Genomic DNA, 13,683 nt, shown 5'->3' on the forward strand with positions numbered 1-13,683 from the left:
TCACTCACTCCTCTCCTCTCCTGCTCCTCACCCACTCGCAGGTCCTTCTAAGCAACGACGTGAGCGTATCCGCAAGCTGCTGGTGGCGGCAGGAGCGCGTGAGGTGGGCAGCTGGCGGGGAGAGGCAGTTGGCGGGTTTCTCTGAGCGGCGACGCAGGGAGTACACAACTTGTGGGGCTGGACAGAAAAGATCGAGAAGAGGAGGCTGATGGAGACCTGGTGGGGGATGATGTGGAAGGAGGAAGGAAACTGACTGGGCTCTGCTCACAGGGACAAGTACGTCCATAAGATGCCACTTGACCTCCTTCAGGTTGCAGCGAGCAACCAGACTCTGCTGCTGCTGCTGCTGCTGCTGCTGCTGCTGCTGCTGCTGCTGCTGCTGCTGCTACTGCTCCACCTCATAATTTGCTATAGATGTCTATCGACTTCGGTATGGTCCCATTGCATAAGGTCGCCTATCGCTTCCCCAAGGATGTCGTAGGTGCCGTCTGGATGCTCGCTTCCCCACCTGACGCAGCAGCAGTCACCGAGAACGAGCTTGTTGAGGAGCAGGCGAGGAAGATGGGCATGAACTTCTCAATACCGCCAGGGGATGAGGTGCCGCGAGCCGTTCTTGCTGCCGCCCCTGACGCTTCCACAAGGTTCAGATGGGCACGATCCACGAGCAGGAGCAGTCGCTGCAGGTGAGTCAGGTCAACAGAGCCTTCAACTGACCCCAACCCAGCGAGGGTCTCACGTCCCCAACGTCAATGAGATGCTGGACCGGTGAGCAACGCCGAGCCATCGTGCAGCTACTCAATCCCTTGCAGGTTAGACGAATTGTCATTCGCAAACAGCACGGAGGATCCGGACTCCACCTCGGACGGGCCCTCTGCTTCCTTAGAAGTCTACTGAAGCGGGCACGCTGGGTGCGTTGTCGGAGTAAAGTCGGGCCCTCAGCCTGAGTGCCCGGCCCGGCGTTAGGGTCACCTTCTCTGAGTAAACTTCGCCGCTATCCTGCCAGTACCAGGCTAATTGGAATCCAATCGACAAGGCAGCGAAACCCTTTACTCCAACTGTAGTACCGTCAAGAGCGGGGAGGTGACCAGCCTGACTCAGTGATGGTGCCATGCCGGCCGGGCCCGGCCCGTCGATGATCAGGCTACCAGGCGGTCGGGCCGGTGACGGCTCGAACCGTGATTGTCATCGCCCTCTTTCTCAACGCGGGCAATGGCGGGCGGGGAGGGGCTTCCGTACGGGGTGGCAGAGAGAGGATGGAGCACAGCATGGCGGCTGAAGAGGAGATTCCAGCGCTCGTGCGAGGATGAGAAGGGACGGAAAATCTTTCTCCTCCGAAATGACGATGCTGATCGCGTTTTCTCGCTCCTCCCTCCTGGCTCTGCCTTCCTCAGGTCTCAGGCCTCAGCTCGGGCCGGCATGCCAGTCGTCTTGTCATACCGGCTGAGGGTGTCTGTACACCACCATGCTCTCAGCGGAGTCGTTGCTAGGTGGAGGATGCGGAAGCAGGGACCAGCGTCTTGTGTGCTGGATGATAAGTCGCTGAATCTTGTCGAAAGGATTAGCGGGAGGTGGCTGGGAGAGTTTGAGAAGTTCCTAGTGGAGGTAGCCTCCTACCGCAACTTCATCGATCGCGATGTCTCTGCGATCTTCGTGAGGCTCGAGCTCAAGTACCGTGACCTCCTCATCTGTCGCTGCCGCGCTCATCAGCTGCTGATGTGCAAGATGGAGGAGGAGGAGATAGAGACGGCTGTGATCGTGCTCAACTTCGAAGCTTGCTCCATCGAGCTCCATGACTCCACACAAACTCACATCATCACAAGTCTAGAACAAGCACTCAATGCGTTTCACGTCCGAAGGAAGCACAAAGCATCGCCGCTTCTGCTCAAAGCCAACAAGAACGCTGGATCGAGTATCAGCATGAAGGGAGCAGAGTTTGTGGGGAGTTACAACATTGAATCAGTTGCAGAAGAACTGAGTCGAGCTATCAGTGAGAGACAAGACGAGCACATGCAGGTGTTGCTCAAGGCGATGCGTGGATCGATGGTGCTGCTGGACAAGGCGGGTCAGGTGTTGGACGACAGGATGCAAGCGATACTGAGCCATGTCCTCATTGACTATGAGACAGAACGTGACTTGCACACAGACACAATCGCAGTGCTCAAAGCTCTCTTCGATCTAGAGCCCGACCTGATAAACCTGTTTGGACCCAAGTTGATCGCAAAGCTTGAACTTGCAGCTGACAATGGCACAAACCTTCAACGTGCGATGGCGAACATGGATTCTTTGCTGCAGCACTCTTTGCCATCACGCAAATTCTTCTTGAAGAACGATCAGTTTCAGTCTTTGATCTGTAGGTTGCATCATCGGTTCAGTCCGGTGAAGGAACTCAAGGCGGATTATCTCGACGAGTGGAATGATACGGACAGCAGAGACGAAGAGGAGGGTAACCTTGAAGTGCGTGATGAGGCACCTGCGTTGACTCCGTTTCTTTAGGTGTGATAGATGTCGAGTACCAGCGCATCGAGGATGTGAGTCCGAGCTGAGACGTTTCTGTGCTGCTTCCGTTGAATTGTTTGCCAGGGCGAGGCCGAGGATATGAGACAGTGTGTGAAGACGAGAGAGTATTCGTCAGCATCTGCCTTGTCCTACATGTCCAACTCACGGGACCTGGCGTTCATGTCTCCCAAGTCTTCTTCAGCCCTTCCCAGCCATCGCTCGCAAAATGGAGGAGAAGAGTCGACATCCTCGCCTGCTTGCATCCCCAAGCTGAAACTTGTTGGCCTGTCAGCGTTGGACTCTCCCATGAGGTCAAGCACGCGGTCGAGTAGAAGGCAGGTCGCTCTCCCTCACGTTGCGATTCATCTCGATAGTCCGCAGTCTGCTGCAGATTCAGCCACGCGCAGGAACAGTCAGTTCCCCTCCTTGGACCTGGACAGCAGCCGCCTTGGCGTCTTTGACAGAAGATCGGCCCTCGAAGAGCTCCAGCTTGTCGCTCAGAATGTGAGCAGATACTACATCGCTGCTGACATGGCGGCGATGTCTTCACAGCGACCAGGACACGCCAACGTGTCCCCAGAGAGCTGCAGGGACGAGGAGACTTCAGGCGATCGGGACATGGCACAGTCGGAGAGCGCTTCGAAGTCATCGTACGTAGCTGGGCGGAAGCTGGACATATTCTTGGTCATTCTTCAGCTTCTCAGTGTGATGAACATAGAGAGCGACTGGATCGAGCAGCACGTTAACCTCTTGTTCCTTGAGTTCAGCCACTGCTTCCGTACCTCTTCCCTGCCCGATTGCCTGCCGGCCCTGTGCGAGGTTCTCAAAGGCTACCAGGCGGTTACAGAGAGAAGGCTCGTGGAGTTGTCAACTCTCTTGGGGTCTTTCAACGACTTGTCAAAGGTCGGGAGCGACTCGCTGACGGCCATCAACAAGGTCGACCTCTTCGTCTTCCGACTCAGCGATCAGTTGTCCTGTGCCACTGACTCGCCCAACGTCTTCGGCAGCTCAAGTCTTGCCCTAGCCTTGAAGATGCTCTCCTCTTACGTCAATCTTCGCAGCTCACACCTCATCAAGATGCACGTGATCTTTCTGTGCATGGAGACTTTGCTCAAGGTCAAGTACATTCTCATGGCGAACAGTGCGCTGATAGCTGACTTCAACATCCTGTACATCGTTTGCTTTCACACTTGGCTTGAGCTAATGGATTCCTTGGTGGTACAACTCTTGGAGGAGAGCTTCCAATCGTATTGGTTCTCCATCATATTTGAGGACGAGGTCTTTTGTGAAATCGTGCAGGAATACTCCAAGGCCGTTAGCTCAGACGACATGCTTGGTCTGGACTTCAAAGGCTATGAAACGTTCTTGTACGCTCAGGGGGACATTCATGGAGGCGATGGCTACAGAGCTGTCGAGGCCTTGAAGGTTCAGGTTTTCAGGCACTACAGCATCTGCATGAAGATCTTGAACGTCAGGTTCGAGAAGAGCAGCCGGTTGAACGAGTTCCTGAGAGCATCTCATGAACCGACGCACGATGAGAACGCCGTCTCGTTTGATCTGCTGTGCTCGAAGTTTGCGTTCCTCATATCAGCCAAGGCAGGCATCGTGTTGGAGAGTTTGCCATCCACACCTCGTGGCGAGGAGATGGCTCTTGTCCGAGAGATCTTCGCCTTCCTCGTCACCTGCTTCGAGAGCGGTGTGATGCAAACCTTCATGCCGAGGATGCTCATCGACGACTACGTTGGCTTTCACTTCCTGGGGTTCCTCAGGTTCTCGCAGGTCGTCGGCGATCGGGTGGCGTCGGAGATGTCGAGGCTTCACCTCCACGTGCTCATCCAACTCTCAGGCTCGCAGACTCCCTCCATCAAGCAGCGGTTTACAGCTCTGCGAGTGGTCAACTGGATCTCCTTGCAGATGGATCTGGAGTACGAGAGCAACGGGCACGTGGGAGTAGACTTGACGTCTGTCGCTGACACTTCGCGATTCACTCCCAGCGTCAAGATGTCCAGCTCGAAGAAAGTCAGTCGGAGAACAAGAAACGGCCTGAAAAGTCGAGACAAAGACAAGTCGCTCAGAGGCGGCACAAGAGCTTGTGATGACTCGCTCGAGATGCGGCAGCCCGTTGACCCCTCCATGACCGACGTCGAGAATGAGAACTGCAACAGCAACAAGAAATCGTCAAAGAAGAAGTTGAACTTCAACCAGGAGCACTTTAACGACTCCTCAACTCTCCCGATACACAAACGACCAGCCCCTGAGAGCTTGAAAGATACGAAGACAAGACAAAACTTGGAAGGCTACAAGTCCGGTTCTACAGGATCATCCATTAACAGAGGTCAGACCTCTGCTTCTCCTAACACAAAGGCGAATTCAATAACCATACTGGGGCTGAAGCTACCAGCCGGGGCGGTGAAGGGAGGGGGGAGCGGGGGGACAGGAGGAGGGGAGGGGAGGAGGGGAGGAGGGAGGGTGGGAGTCATCGACGGGGTCGGAGAGCGAGGACTCGCTAGGAGACGTGGACATCGAGGAGTACAAGCGGCTGCGGAGCACGATCAAGCTGCGGCTAGACGACGACCAGCACGAGCTAGCCGGGGTGCCGGAGGGGGAGGAGAGAGGAGAAGGCGGGCGAGAAGATCGAGGAGGAGGAGGAGGAGGACGGGGGAGGGAGGAAAGCGAGGGGGAGGAAAGCCGGGAGGCCTAGGGCTGAACTTGGCGGGAGTGTCGGCAGGAGGAGGAGGGGGAGGGAGCGGGGGCGACGAGGTCGGGGAGCGGGAGCCACCGTCATGGGTGAGGCAGCACAGCAAGGCGAGGGAGGAGGAGGGGGAGGAGGAGGGGGAGGCCGAGGTGGAGGTTGAGTTCGAGAAGGCGACGTTCGGGGGGGAGGAGGACGTAGAGGGGAGGGCGGTGAGGGCAGTACCGATCCAAGCGGAGCGAGAGCTGGAGAACGCGGGGGCGGTGGAAGGAGCGATCGTGGTGGTGGAGCGAGGAGGCGTGTCGTTTGTGGAGAAGGCGCGACGAGTGACAGCGGCGGGAGGGATCGGGATGATCGTGATCAACACAGCGGAGGAGCTGTATCGATGCACGGGGGCAGGAGAGGACGTGAAGATCCCGGTGGTCTGCGTCCGGAAGGGAGGAGGAGAGCAGCTGGAGGACGGGGCGAGCGTGCGGCTACGGGGAGTGAAATACGGGTCAGGGGTGATGGTGTTCACCAAAGGAGGGAGGAGGAGGAGGAGCATCGGAGGGACAGAGGGGAGCAGGTCGGGGCAGGGGCAGCAGGGGAGGGGAGGGCTAGGGCTGAAGCTACCAGCCGGGGCGGTGAAGGGAGGGGGGAGCGGGGGACAGGAGGAGGGGAGGGGAGGAGGGGAGGAGGGAGGGTGGGAGTCATCGACGGGGTCGGAGAGCGAGGACTCGCTAGGAGACGTGGACATCGAGGAGTACAAGCGGCTGCGGAGCACGATCAAGCTGCGGTTGAATGACAGCGATCATGAACTTGCTGGCTCAAGGCACATGGAGGCGAGGGAGGTTGAGAGCGTTTCAGGTATCTCGAGGCATCGCAGCTCTTTGCCCCTCATTCGGCTGCTCAAGCCTCTTCCTCGCTCTCCCTCGTCTCGTCGCGATGAGTTCGTCGTTGAGTCTGAGGACTCTGGCGCTTTTTCGCTCTTGTCCAAGTCAGTCGACAGCTCAAACCCCAAGTTTCAGCTGGCCATGTGCAAGTCCCTTGCTGATAAGGAAGGATTTCAAGTGAAAGACAAGGACAAGGACAAGAGCAGGTCGTCGCGTTCACTTCAGCTGGGGCCAGAGGCTTTATCGAAGAACTCAACATATTACCGTGGGAGGGAGACGAGAATCTTGTACCAAGACTTGGAGTTTCATTGCATGGTGCTTGAGCTTGCGCTGAAGCTTCTCATGTCTTCCGACGGTCCTCTCTTGGACTGGTACCACTTGCAGCAGTTTCCCCTCGAACATCATCGCCCGAATCTCGCGTTCCTCCTTCGGACTCATCTGAATCATCCTGCCAACGAGGAAGTCCTCTCCCTCCTCCTCCCGCGCATCCTAGCGCTGGGAGAGAAGGGTCATCGGCTGATGAAGCTGCTCTGCTCCAAGCTCTTCGACCCCTCCAGGTACAGCAACCGCGACCCCAACATCCGCTACCGGGGAGCCTTCGGGACGGTCTACAAGGCCTCCCTCACCTCCGAGCCCTTCCAAGTCGCCGTCAAGGTGATCGAACTGCCCAAGACCATGACAGACGCTTGTACGTTGCTGGACTTGTACACTGAAGTCGCCATCATGGAGGCGCTGCACAAGGAGGCGCGTGTCTGCTACTTGTACGACTATGGAGTGGATGCGAACCACTGCTACATCGTTACGGCCTGGTACTCCATGTCCTTGAAAGAGTGGAGGACGAGGCAGTGCAAGGACGTCCTCACAGCGCAGACCGTGCTGCTGCTCAGCATAGGCAGCCGAGTCATCCAGGCTGTTTGCCGCCTGCACCATGTTGGGGTCGTTCACTACGACCTCAAGTGCGACAACGTGCTGGTGATGCCGCTCAAGGGTGAGACTGAGGAGACGATTGTGAGGCAACGAGGCCCGTCCCCCGACTTTGAGGTGGTGCTGGCTGACTTCGGTGAGAGCAAACTCTTCTCCGCCCACCAAGACGCCTGCACCGTCCGCAACCGAGGCACCGAGTACAACAAGAGCCCCGAGATGCTGACGGTCGCCAACGCCTCGAGGAAAGAGAAGGCGAGCTATGACCGCAGGAAGAAAGGAGGAGCAGGAAAGCCCTCCGACGTCTGGGGCCTCGCGTGTCTGCTGTACGAGCTCTTGACTGGAGAGTTTCTCTTCTACGACGAGGATTGGATCCGTTTCTTCATACGGGTGACGGGGAGCAGCACTGAGGACCTGCTCCCCTCGGACAGGCTCGCTCCTCTCCAGCAGCTGCCTCAGGGCCACCTCCTCGTTGACTTCTTCAAGGCGATCCTGATCCGCGACCCCAACCTCCGCCCGTCCGTCCTGGAGGTTCAGCAGCGATGGGAATCCGTCTGTGCGAGCATGTCAGTGAGGCTGTCGGTGGAGGACCTCAGCCCGTCTAGTTCGCACGTGCTGGACTTGACGGCCAGCAGCGTCGGGCAGAACCTCGTCAACGCCAACGGCTTCCTCTACCGCGAGCGACCGCTGGCCTCTGAGGCAGACCTGCGGCTGCGCGGGAAGTCAGCGGTCAAGGTCGCGCACTGCCTGCTGGTAGGGCGAGGCCGGAGGAGGTGGAGATGGTGGACGGGAAACGCGTCAGCTCCTTTCGCGACCTCGGCGTCGGGTACCTCCTCGACTGCACCGGCAGCGGCGCGAGCGAGCATGGGCTGCCGGGAGTGAGCTGCTACCACTCGGCGCTGCCGTCGCTCTTGTCGGGGAGGGAGACCAGCGGGGGGCAGGGGAAGGAGGTGGAGGTGATGCCTGGCATCTCAGGCGACTTGCCCATCGCATACCTGGCGAGCGACCTCAAGATGGTCGAGATGGCGCGGCGGGAGGGGCTCGCGGTCCTCATCTTCGACGAGGCCGGTGGCGGAGTCTGCGCCGCCTGCGTCGCCATTGCGTGGCTGATGCAGGCGGAGAGGCTGCCGCTGATGCAGGCGTACCTGCACGTGAAGGAGAGGATCCCCTTCCTCGACCTCCCCGTCCCCTTCATACACTTGCTGGGCTCTTGGAGGCTCGTCATCATCGACAGGCAGCGGCACGAGGATCAGGAGGCTCCTCGCTTCGAGAACCTGACTGGCTCGCTTCACACCCCCCGCCAGCTCTCCTCCAGCAGACTGTACTCGCGACCTGGTAGCGCGTAGGAGGGGACGCTAACAAGTTAAACTCATTGAAGTGACTCGGTCTCGATCATTCGTCTCTTAGCCTTCGCCTCCTCCCTGAGTCGACTTGCTCCGCCTCCCCGACACTCGCCCCGGGTACACGGTCCTCCGTCTCCTGCTGTCTAGGATTCTTTGCTAGTGAGGTTGATGCTGACTTTGTTCTCTTGTTAAGTCTTTCTCTGGGGCGGACTTATGGACCTCTTTTTCCAGTTGAGTAAACTTTACTCCTTGACTTCTTGGGCTCACCGATACCAGGCCGCAATGGCGACGGTGGAGGCGCTCCTGGCTCGCGCGATGGCGCGGCGGAGGGAGAGGGGTACGGAGAAGACGGAGAGAAGGCCTAGGCTAGAGGACGTTGTTGCTGCCTGCAGGAACGAGAAGTATCAGACGTTCTGGTCCGACTGGCTTGCTCAAGCTCTCGCTGTTCCTCTGGAGTCGATAACCCCTGCATCCTCGGCTTCCCTGTCTTTTTCTTCCCTCTCTCCTCCTCCTCCTCCTCCTCCTCCTCTCGTTCATCAACTACCCGCTAACCCTCCGCACTCTCCTCCTTACCTGGAGGCCGCTGATCGCATTTGGCAAAGGACGGAAGAGCGGAGAGAGCGGGGAGAGCAGGCAGATCGCATTCTACTGTCCGCTGCTACGGTTGTGATAGCGAAAGCGAGGCTGATGGGAAGGCCGCAAGAGCAGGTGAAGACGCTGCGAACCCCGTCCTTCGACTTCGTTCCCCTCAAGCACGGTGTACCCCCTCCTCCCTTCCCTCTCTTACCTCACACCGCCATGGCCAGGCACCGGCATTCGGGCCGACGCCTCCTTCAGAGCAGGAGAGATCATCGAGAGGGTGAGGAGAGAGATGGCAGGCGAGGAGCTGCAGCTGCTCCATCAAGGAGTTGAGGACGAGTGGGCGTTCCAGCTGGGAAGGTCGCTGGGGGATCGCGGGTCACGGGTGAGGGCGCTGGACTTGAGCAGCAACCGCATCGGGCAAGTAGGATGTGAGGTTACGTGACTCGTCCTGCTCGCTGGTGACGAAGTGACAGGCGACGGGATCGCCGAAGGCTTGTCGAGGAACAGCAGCCTGCAGGAGCTGAACCTGTCGCACAACCTCATCGACCTGGTGGCGTTGGAAGTTTTGAGTGAGAAAGCATGGAGGAGGAGGAGGAGGAGGAGGAGTGGCGCTGAAGGGAAGCAGGCGATGGACTTTTGTTGAACTCTTCCATCACTTCTCTAGGCTCCTGCGCTCCCTCCCTCCTCCTCCTCCTCATTCCCGTGCCGTGCAGATCTCAGCTACAACAAATTCTCCGCCTCCCACGACCGACCGGCTAGCAGGTGAGCAAAGCCTGCAGAGGTCAAAGCTCAAGTGACTTGAAGACAGAAATAGACGCGACGAGGTTCTTTTCTCCTCCCCTCCTCCTCCTTCCCTCCTCCCTGCTCTTCTCCTATCCCTTGACCTTGGCAGCAGCCCTCGCACTTGTATCCTCTGCCGCATCAAGTAGCTCCCATGGGGTGACCTTCCTCCTCTCATTCTGAGTCAGGTCACGCACGTGGAGGAGGAGAAGAGCCACAGGCTGCGAAGCTTCAGGAAGTATCTGAGCTGGACGACGAGCCTGACGAGCCTGGTGGAGGAGGAAAGGGGAGGGGAGGAGTCACGCTGAGAGGAGGCGGCAGAGGCTTGCGGGATGTGAGCTGAGAGGAGACGCGTGGGTGAAGATCTGTACGAGACGCGAGAGGGGAAGGAGGAGAAGCTCACTTACTGCAGACGAGGGGCTCAGCTTCTGCCGCTCCCTCACCTTCCTCGACATCGCCGGCAACAAACTCGGTGAGTGGGACTAGCGGAGCAAGCAGCTGACGTGAGAGACAGGCGAGGATGGCTGCGGAGTTTTGGGAGAGCTGCTGAATGTAATGGGAAAGAAGGGAGGGGATGGAGAGGGGAGCAATGATAAAGAGGAAGGAAGGACGGAAGGAAGAGGAGATGGGGAGGAGGAGATGGGAGGAGGAGATGGGAGGAGGAGATGGGAGGAGGAGATGGGGAGGAGGAGGTATGTAGGTGAACAGGAGGAGATAGTAACGGCCTGCAGCATTCTAGGTTAATTGTTTGCATCGCAAGTCACAACTCGTTTCAAGCCTCAGCCCTCCAGTGTCTGTCTGATCGCCTGGTGGGAAATTCAAACCTCATCGAATTGAGTCTCTCGAGCAACGGTATTTCTTTTGTTTGTTGACGATGACGATGACGATGACGATGACGATGACGATGACGATGACGATGACGATGACGATGACGATGACGATGACGATGACGATGACGATGTTTGTTTTCTCTAGATATCTTCAACGTCGGCATGACTCCACTTGTCAGCATCGCTGCTTCTCTCCACAACCTTCACGTCCTCGATTTGTCACACAACAGGATCGGAGCTTGTGGGCTTGAGGTCAGCAAAGTTCCCCCCCGCATATCGTCTGATTCCTTCCAGTCGCTCCTCTCCCAACCCCATCGCCTTCTTCTCACGTCGCTCAATCTCAGTCACAACCAGTAAGAGCTTCCCCCCCTTCCTCCTTCCCCTCTCCTCTCTCCCTGCGCGCCCCTCCTCTGTCATTTCCTTTCGTCCTCGTCCTCTCCTACTCTTTCACCTTCCTCCTCTCCTCTGTTGGATCGTCTCCTCCTCTCACCCTCCTCTAGCCTAGGCGATAAGGGCGCCATGTCTTTAGCCCGCTATCTGCGTCATCTGCCGTTTCTTTCCTCCTTGTCGCTGTCAGCATGCCAGGTAGACAAACCTCCTTCTCCTGTCTCTGACTTCCTCTTCCACTTCGTCCTCCATTCCTCCCTGATTTCTTCCCTCTTCTTCTTCTTTCTCCTGTTTGTCGTCCTTGTCCTCGTCCATATTGACCCCCCAGCAGATTCACGACGCAGGAGCAGGGCTGGTCGGCTCTGTCCTCTATACCAACTCCAGAATCTTTGAGCTCAGGCTGTCGCACAATCAGATCGCCGACGAGGGTCTGGAGCTCTTCGCCTCCTGGATCCTCGTCCGCGGGCTGAGATCCAACATCGGAAGGATCAAACTGGACGCGAACCTCCTCGGTCCTGCTGCTCCCCTCGTCTTCCTCGTCCTCCTGTTCTCGCTGACAGACGAGGGCAGGTGACGGTAGCGTCCACTGGCTGAAGAAGGCTATGCAGACGAAGAGGAGTCTGACTGACATTTCCCTGCGAGGAAACAACGTGAGTGAGGGAGCAAGCAGACCAGCTGTCTTACCTTCCCCGCAGCTCTCCCGTCCTGCTCTCCGTGTGCTGTCAGAAGCGGTCGGCTGCCTGACTTCCCCCCGTCTTTCTCTTCCCCGTCTCAACCTCACGCAGGTCATGGCAAACGAGCACGTGGCTCGGTTGGACGTCCGCGACTGCTCGGAGGACGGAGGGTGAGAAGGCTGGGAGAAGTTGAGTTGACCAGCGAGTGAGAGATGGGCAGGGAGGAGCTGCGCGCCATCGTAACCTCGTCGTTCTCTCCTGCATGCTTGACGGCCTCGTGTCTCAGGAGGAAGTGTGCTCTCGGCGCAGACTTCGGGGGGAGGAGGAGCCTGTCGACCAAGGTGAGCACTCGACCTTCCTGACCGATGCTGACGTGGCCGCCTTCCAACGCAGAAGAGGAAGAGGACGAGGCTGTGAGGAGGCAAGCTGTCCCTGATGACGCTGACCGGGAAGGCAGGAGGAGGAGGAGGAGCAAGAGTGGAGGAAAGCTCAGCAGCAGCTTCGGGAGACTCTACTCAGGATGGGATTCCAGGTCAAATCCCCTCTGGTATCAGCCGACTCATTGTTTAGCAGGAGGCGGAGGTGCATGCTGTGCTTCAACATTGCTTCAACTTCGAGGATGCGATCCAGATGCTCAGCGGAAACCAACGCACCAGCATGTGACAACATGTATGTAGAGGGGTGTCGGACAGCAATGAATCATGTTCAAAGAATAGCCTTCAATCAACACAAAAAGCATACAAAACTACTCAAACACGCGCGCCCATGCGCATCTCTAGCATCTTCTTGCTGTTTACTTCTTGCCCTTGCCAGTGTAAGGTCCATCGATGCCCTTGGCCTGGTAGGAGATGAACTCCTGGAGCTTCCTTGCGGCGTCTCCCTCAGACACGGCGATCTTGGCGGAGGCAACCTTAACGCACATCTCGTCGTCCTGGGAGTTGGCCTTGGCGCCAGTGTACTCCTTGTTGGCGTGAGCGGTGCATCCCCTGTGGTCGAAGATGGTGATGACGGGGGCGCGTCCGGACTTGTCCATGGCAGCCTGAGCAGGAACCTGCTGGAGGAAAGGAGCGACAGCGGCGGCGGCAGCTCCAGTCTGGACGACCTGACGGCGGGAGACGTCGAGGGACATGGAGGGGGAGAAGGCGGCGGCAGAGCCGATGAGAGCAGCGAAGGCAACAGAGCGCATGGCGTATGCCTGGCGCTCGCTCCTGCTTGAGCTATATACCCGGAGACAGGGGAAGGAACTACCCCCACCCTCATTTCATTCCGACACTAGCAAGGGGGGGTAGAGGGCCCATAAAGGTCGTCGAGTACCCCGTACTTATCAGAGCGATCCAAGTTGGACCAGTCCTCTTTATAAAACAGTTTTACCATCAGGAGGTCGCAACGTCCCATTGACCCCCACAACCCCTGGTTGATCTAAGGAAAACTGGGGGTGGTTTGCTAGAATACGACGGTCAGAATAAACACGTCAGTTTCGAAATAGTAGATGTTCATCTTCAAATCACTGCGATCTCCGGGGAGATACCAAGAGTTTTTGTGAACCGAAAGCTTTTCGAAATATTTTCATAATACAAGTATTTTAACGGCCTCAATTCTCCAGATTTTCTGTTTCTGTCGTGTCACAAAAGATGCGACCATAAATCCAACCTTGAACAGACCACCCTACCCCACCAATTACCAGTGCAATTTCCGAAAACAGACTCGTACTTTGATGTTATCGTAGCTTTCCCCCATTGTGATGTCACTACGACTCCACCGCAGGAGGTTCAAAGTTTCAAAGTTTGATTCGGAAAGTTGTCAAAGTTTCCAGTGTTGGTCCGGGTACCCCCTACCCCGTTCTTCCCCCCCTTCCCTTAGCTCCTCAGGCTCGTCTTGCTGAAGTTGCCGACCATGTCGAAAGTTTGAGGGCAAAACTTTGTGGATTCGAGGCTGGTTAAAAGTCCATGTAAACATAAAAAAGTTTATAGTTTAAATGTTTGTATGGCTATATCCTTTTTTATTCTATAAAAGTTTTAAACTCAATTTGGAACCCACCTCCCCCTCCCCTACCCTACCCCTACTTTCGGAGGCATGGATATTGTACCCATCATTTTACCTTGAACT

General features: G+C 57.2%; 4 protein-coding genes across 4 annotated transcripts in view; 3 read left to right on the plus strand and 1 right to left on the minus strand.

Moving 5' to 3' along the window:
- GUITHDRAFT_117891 (hypothetical protein) overlaps nt 1-894 on the plus strand; it is a gene marked incomplete at both ends in the record, with an annotated part of 2,347 nt that extends 1,453 nt beyond the window's left edge. Inside the window, 7 exons of the mRNA XM_005822899.1 lie at nt 42-103; nt 158-219; nt 271-310; nt 415-597; nt 642-683; nt 725-765; nt 810-894. Coding sequence (XP_005822956.1) covers nt 42-103; nt 158-219; nt 271-310; nt 415-597; nt 642-683; nt 725-765; nt 810-894 — 515 coding nt within the window. The remainder of the gene's footprint in view (nt 1-41; nt 104-157; nt 220-270; nt 311-414; nt 598-641; nt 684-724; nt 766-809) is intronic.
- Nucleotides 895-1,209: 315 nt separating this feature from the next.
- On the plus strand, nt 1,210-9,835 carry GUITHDRAFT_146123 (hypothetical protein; the record flags this gene model as incomplete). The annotated part of the gene is made up of 9 exons (XM_005822900.1): nt 1,210-2,443; nt 2,494-2,528; nt 2,581-7,703; nt 7,739-8,316; nt 8,998-9,081; nt 9,131-9,334; nt 9,380-9,475; nt 9,620-9,668; nt 9,802-9,835. 9 exons carry the CDS (start codon nt 1,210-1,212, stop codon nt 9,833-9,835), a joined length of 7,437 nt encoding a protein of 2,478 aa, XP_005822957.1.
- Nucleotides 9,836-11,035: 1,200 nt separating this feature from the next.
- GUITHDRAFT_146124 (hypothetical protein) lies at nt 11,036-12,240 on the plus strand (the record flags this gene model as incomplete). The annotated part of the gene is made up of 7 exons (XM_005822901.1): nt 11,036-11,101; nt 11,235-11,415; nt 11,474-11,553; nt 11,599-11,747; nt 11,864-11,918; nt 12,035-12,109; nt 12,151-12,240. The coding sequence occupies 7 exons, from the start codon at nt 11,036-11,038 to the stop codon at nt 12,238-12,240; spliced, it is 696 nt and encodes a 231-aa protein (XP_005822958.1).
- A 33-nt stretch (nt 12,241-12,273) lies between these two features.
- On the minus strand, nt 12,274-12,774 carry CPEA19 (phycoerythrin alpha subunit 19). The gene has a single exon (XM_005822925.1). The coding sequence runs from the start codon at nt 12,761-12,763 to the stop codon at nt 12,371-12,373; it is 393 nt and encodes a 130-aa protein (XP_005822982.1). The 5' UTR covers nt 12,764-12,774; the 3' UTR covers nt 12,274-12,370.
- Nucleotides 12,775-13,683: the final 909 nt, after the last annotated feature.

The sequence above is a fragment of the Guillardia theta genome, assembly GCF_000315625.1.
Source record: "Guillardia theta CCMP2712 unplaced genomic scaffold GUITHscaffold_117, whole genome shotgun sequence".
Lineage (NCBI taxonomy): Eukaryota > Cryptophyceae > Pyrenomonadales > Geminigeraceae > Guillardia > Guillardia theta.

Excerpts from the sequence above, each read along its gene's own strand:
- CPEA19 (XM_005822925.1), bottom strand. The coding sequence starts at position 12,763 with ATGCGCTCTGTTGCCTTCGCTGCTCTCATCGGCTCTGCCGCCGCCTTC.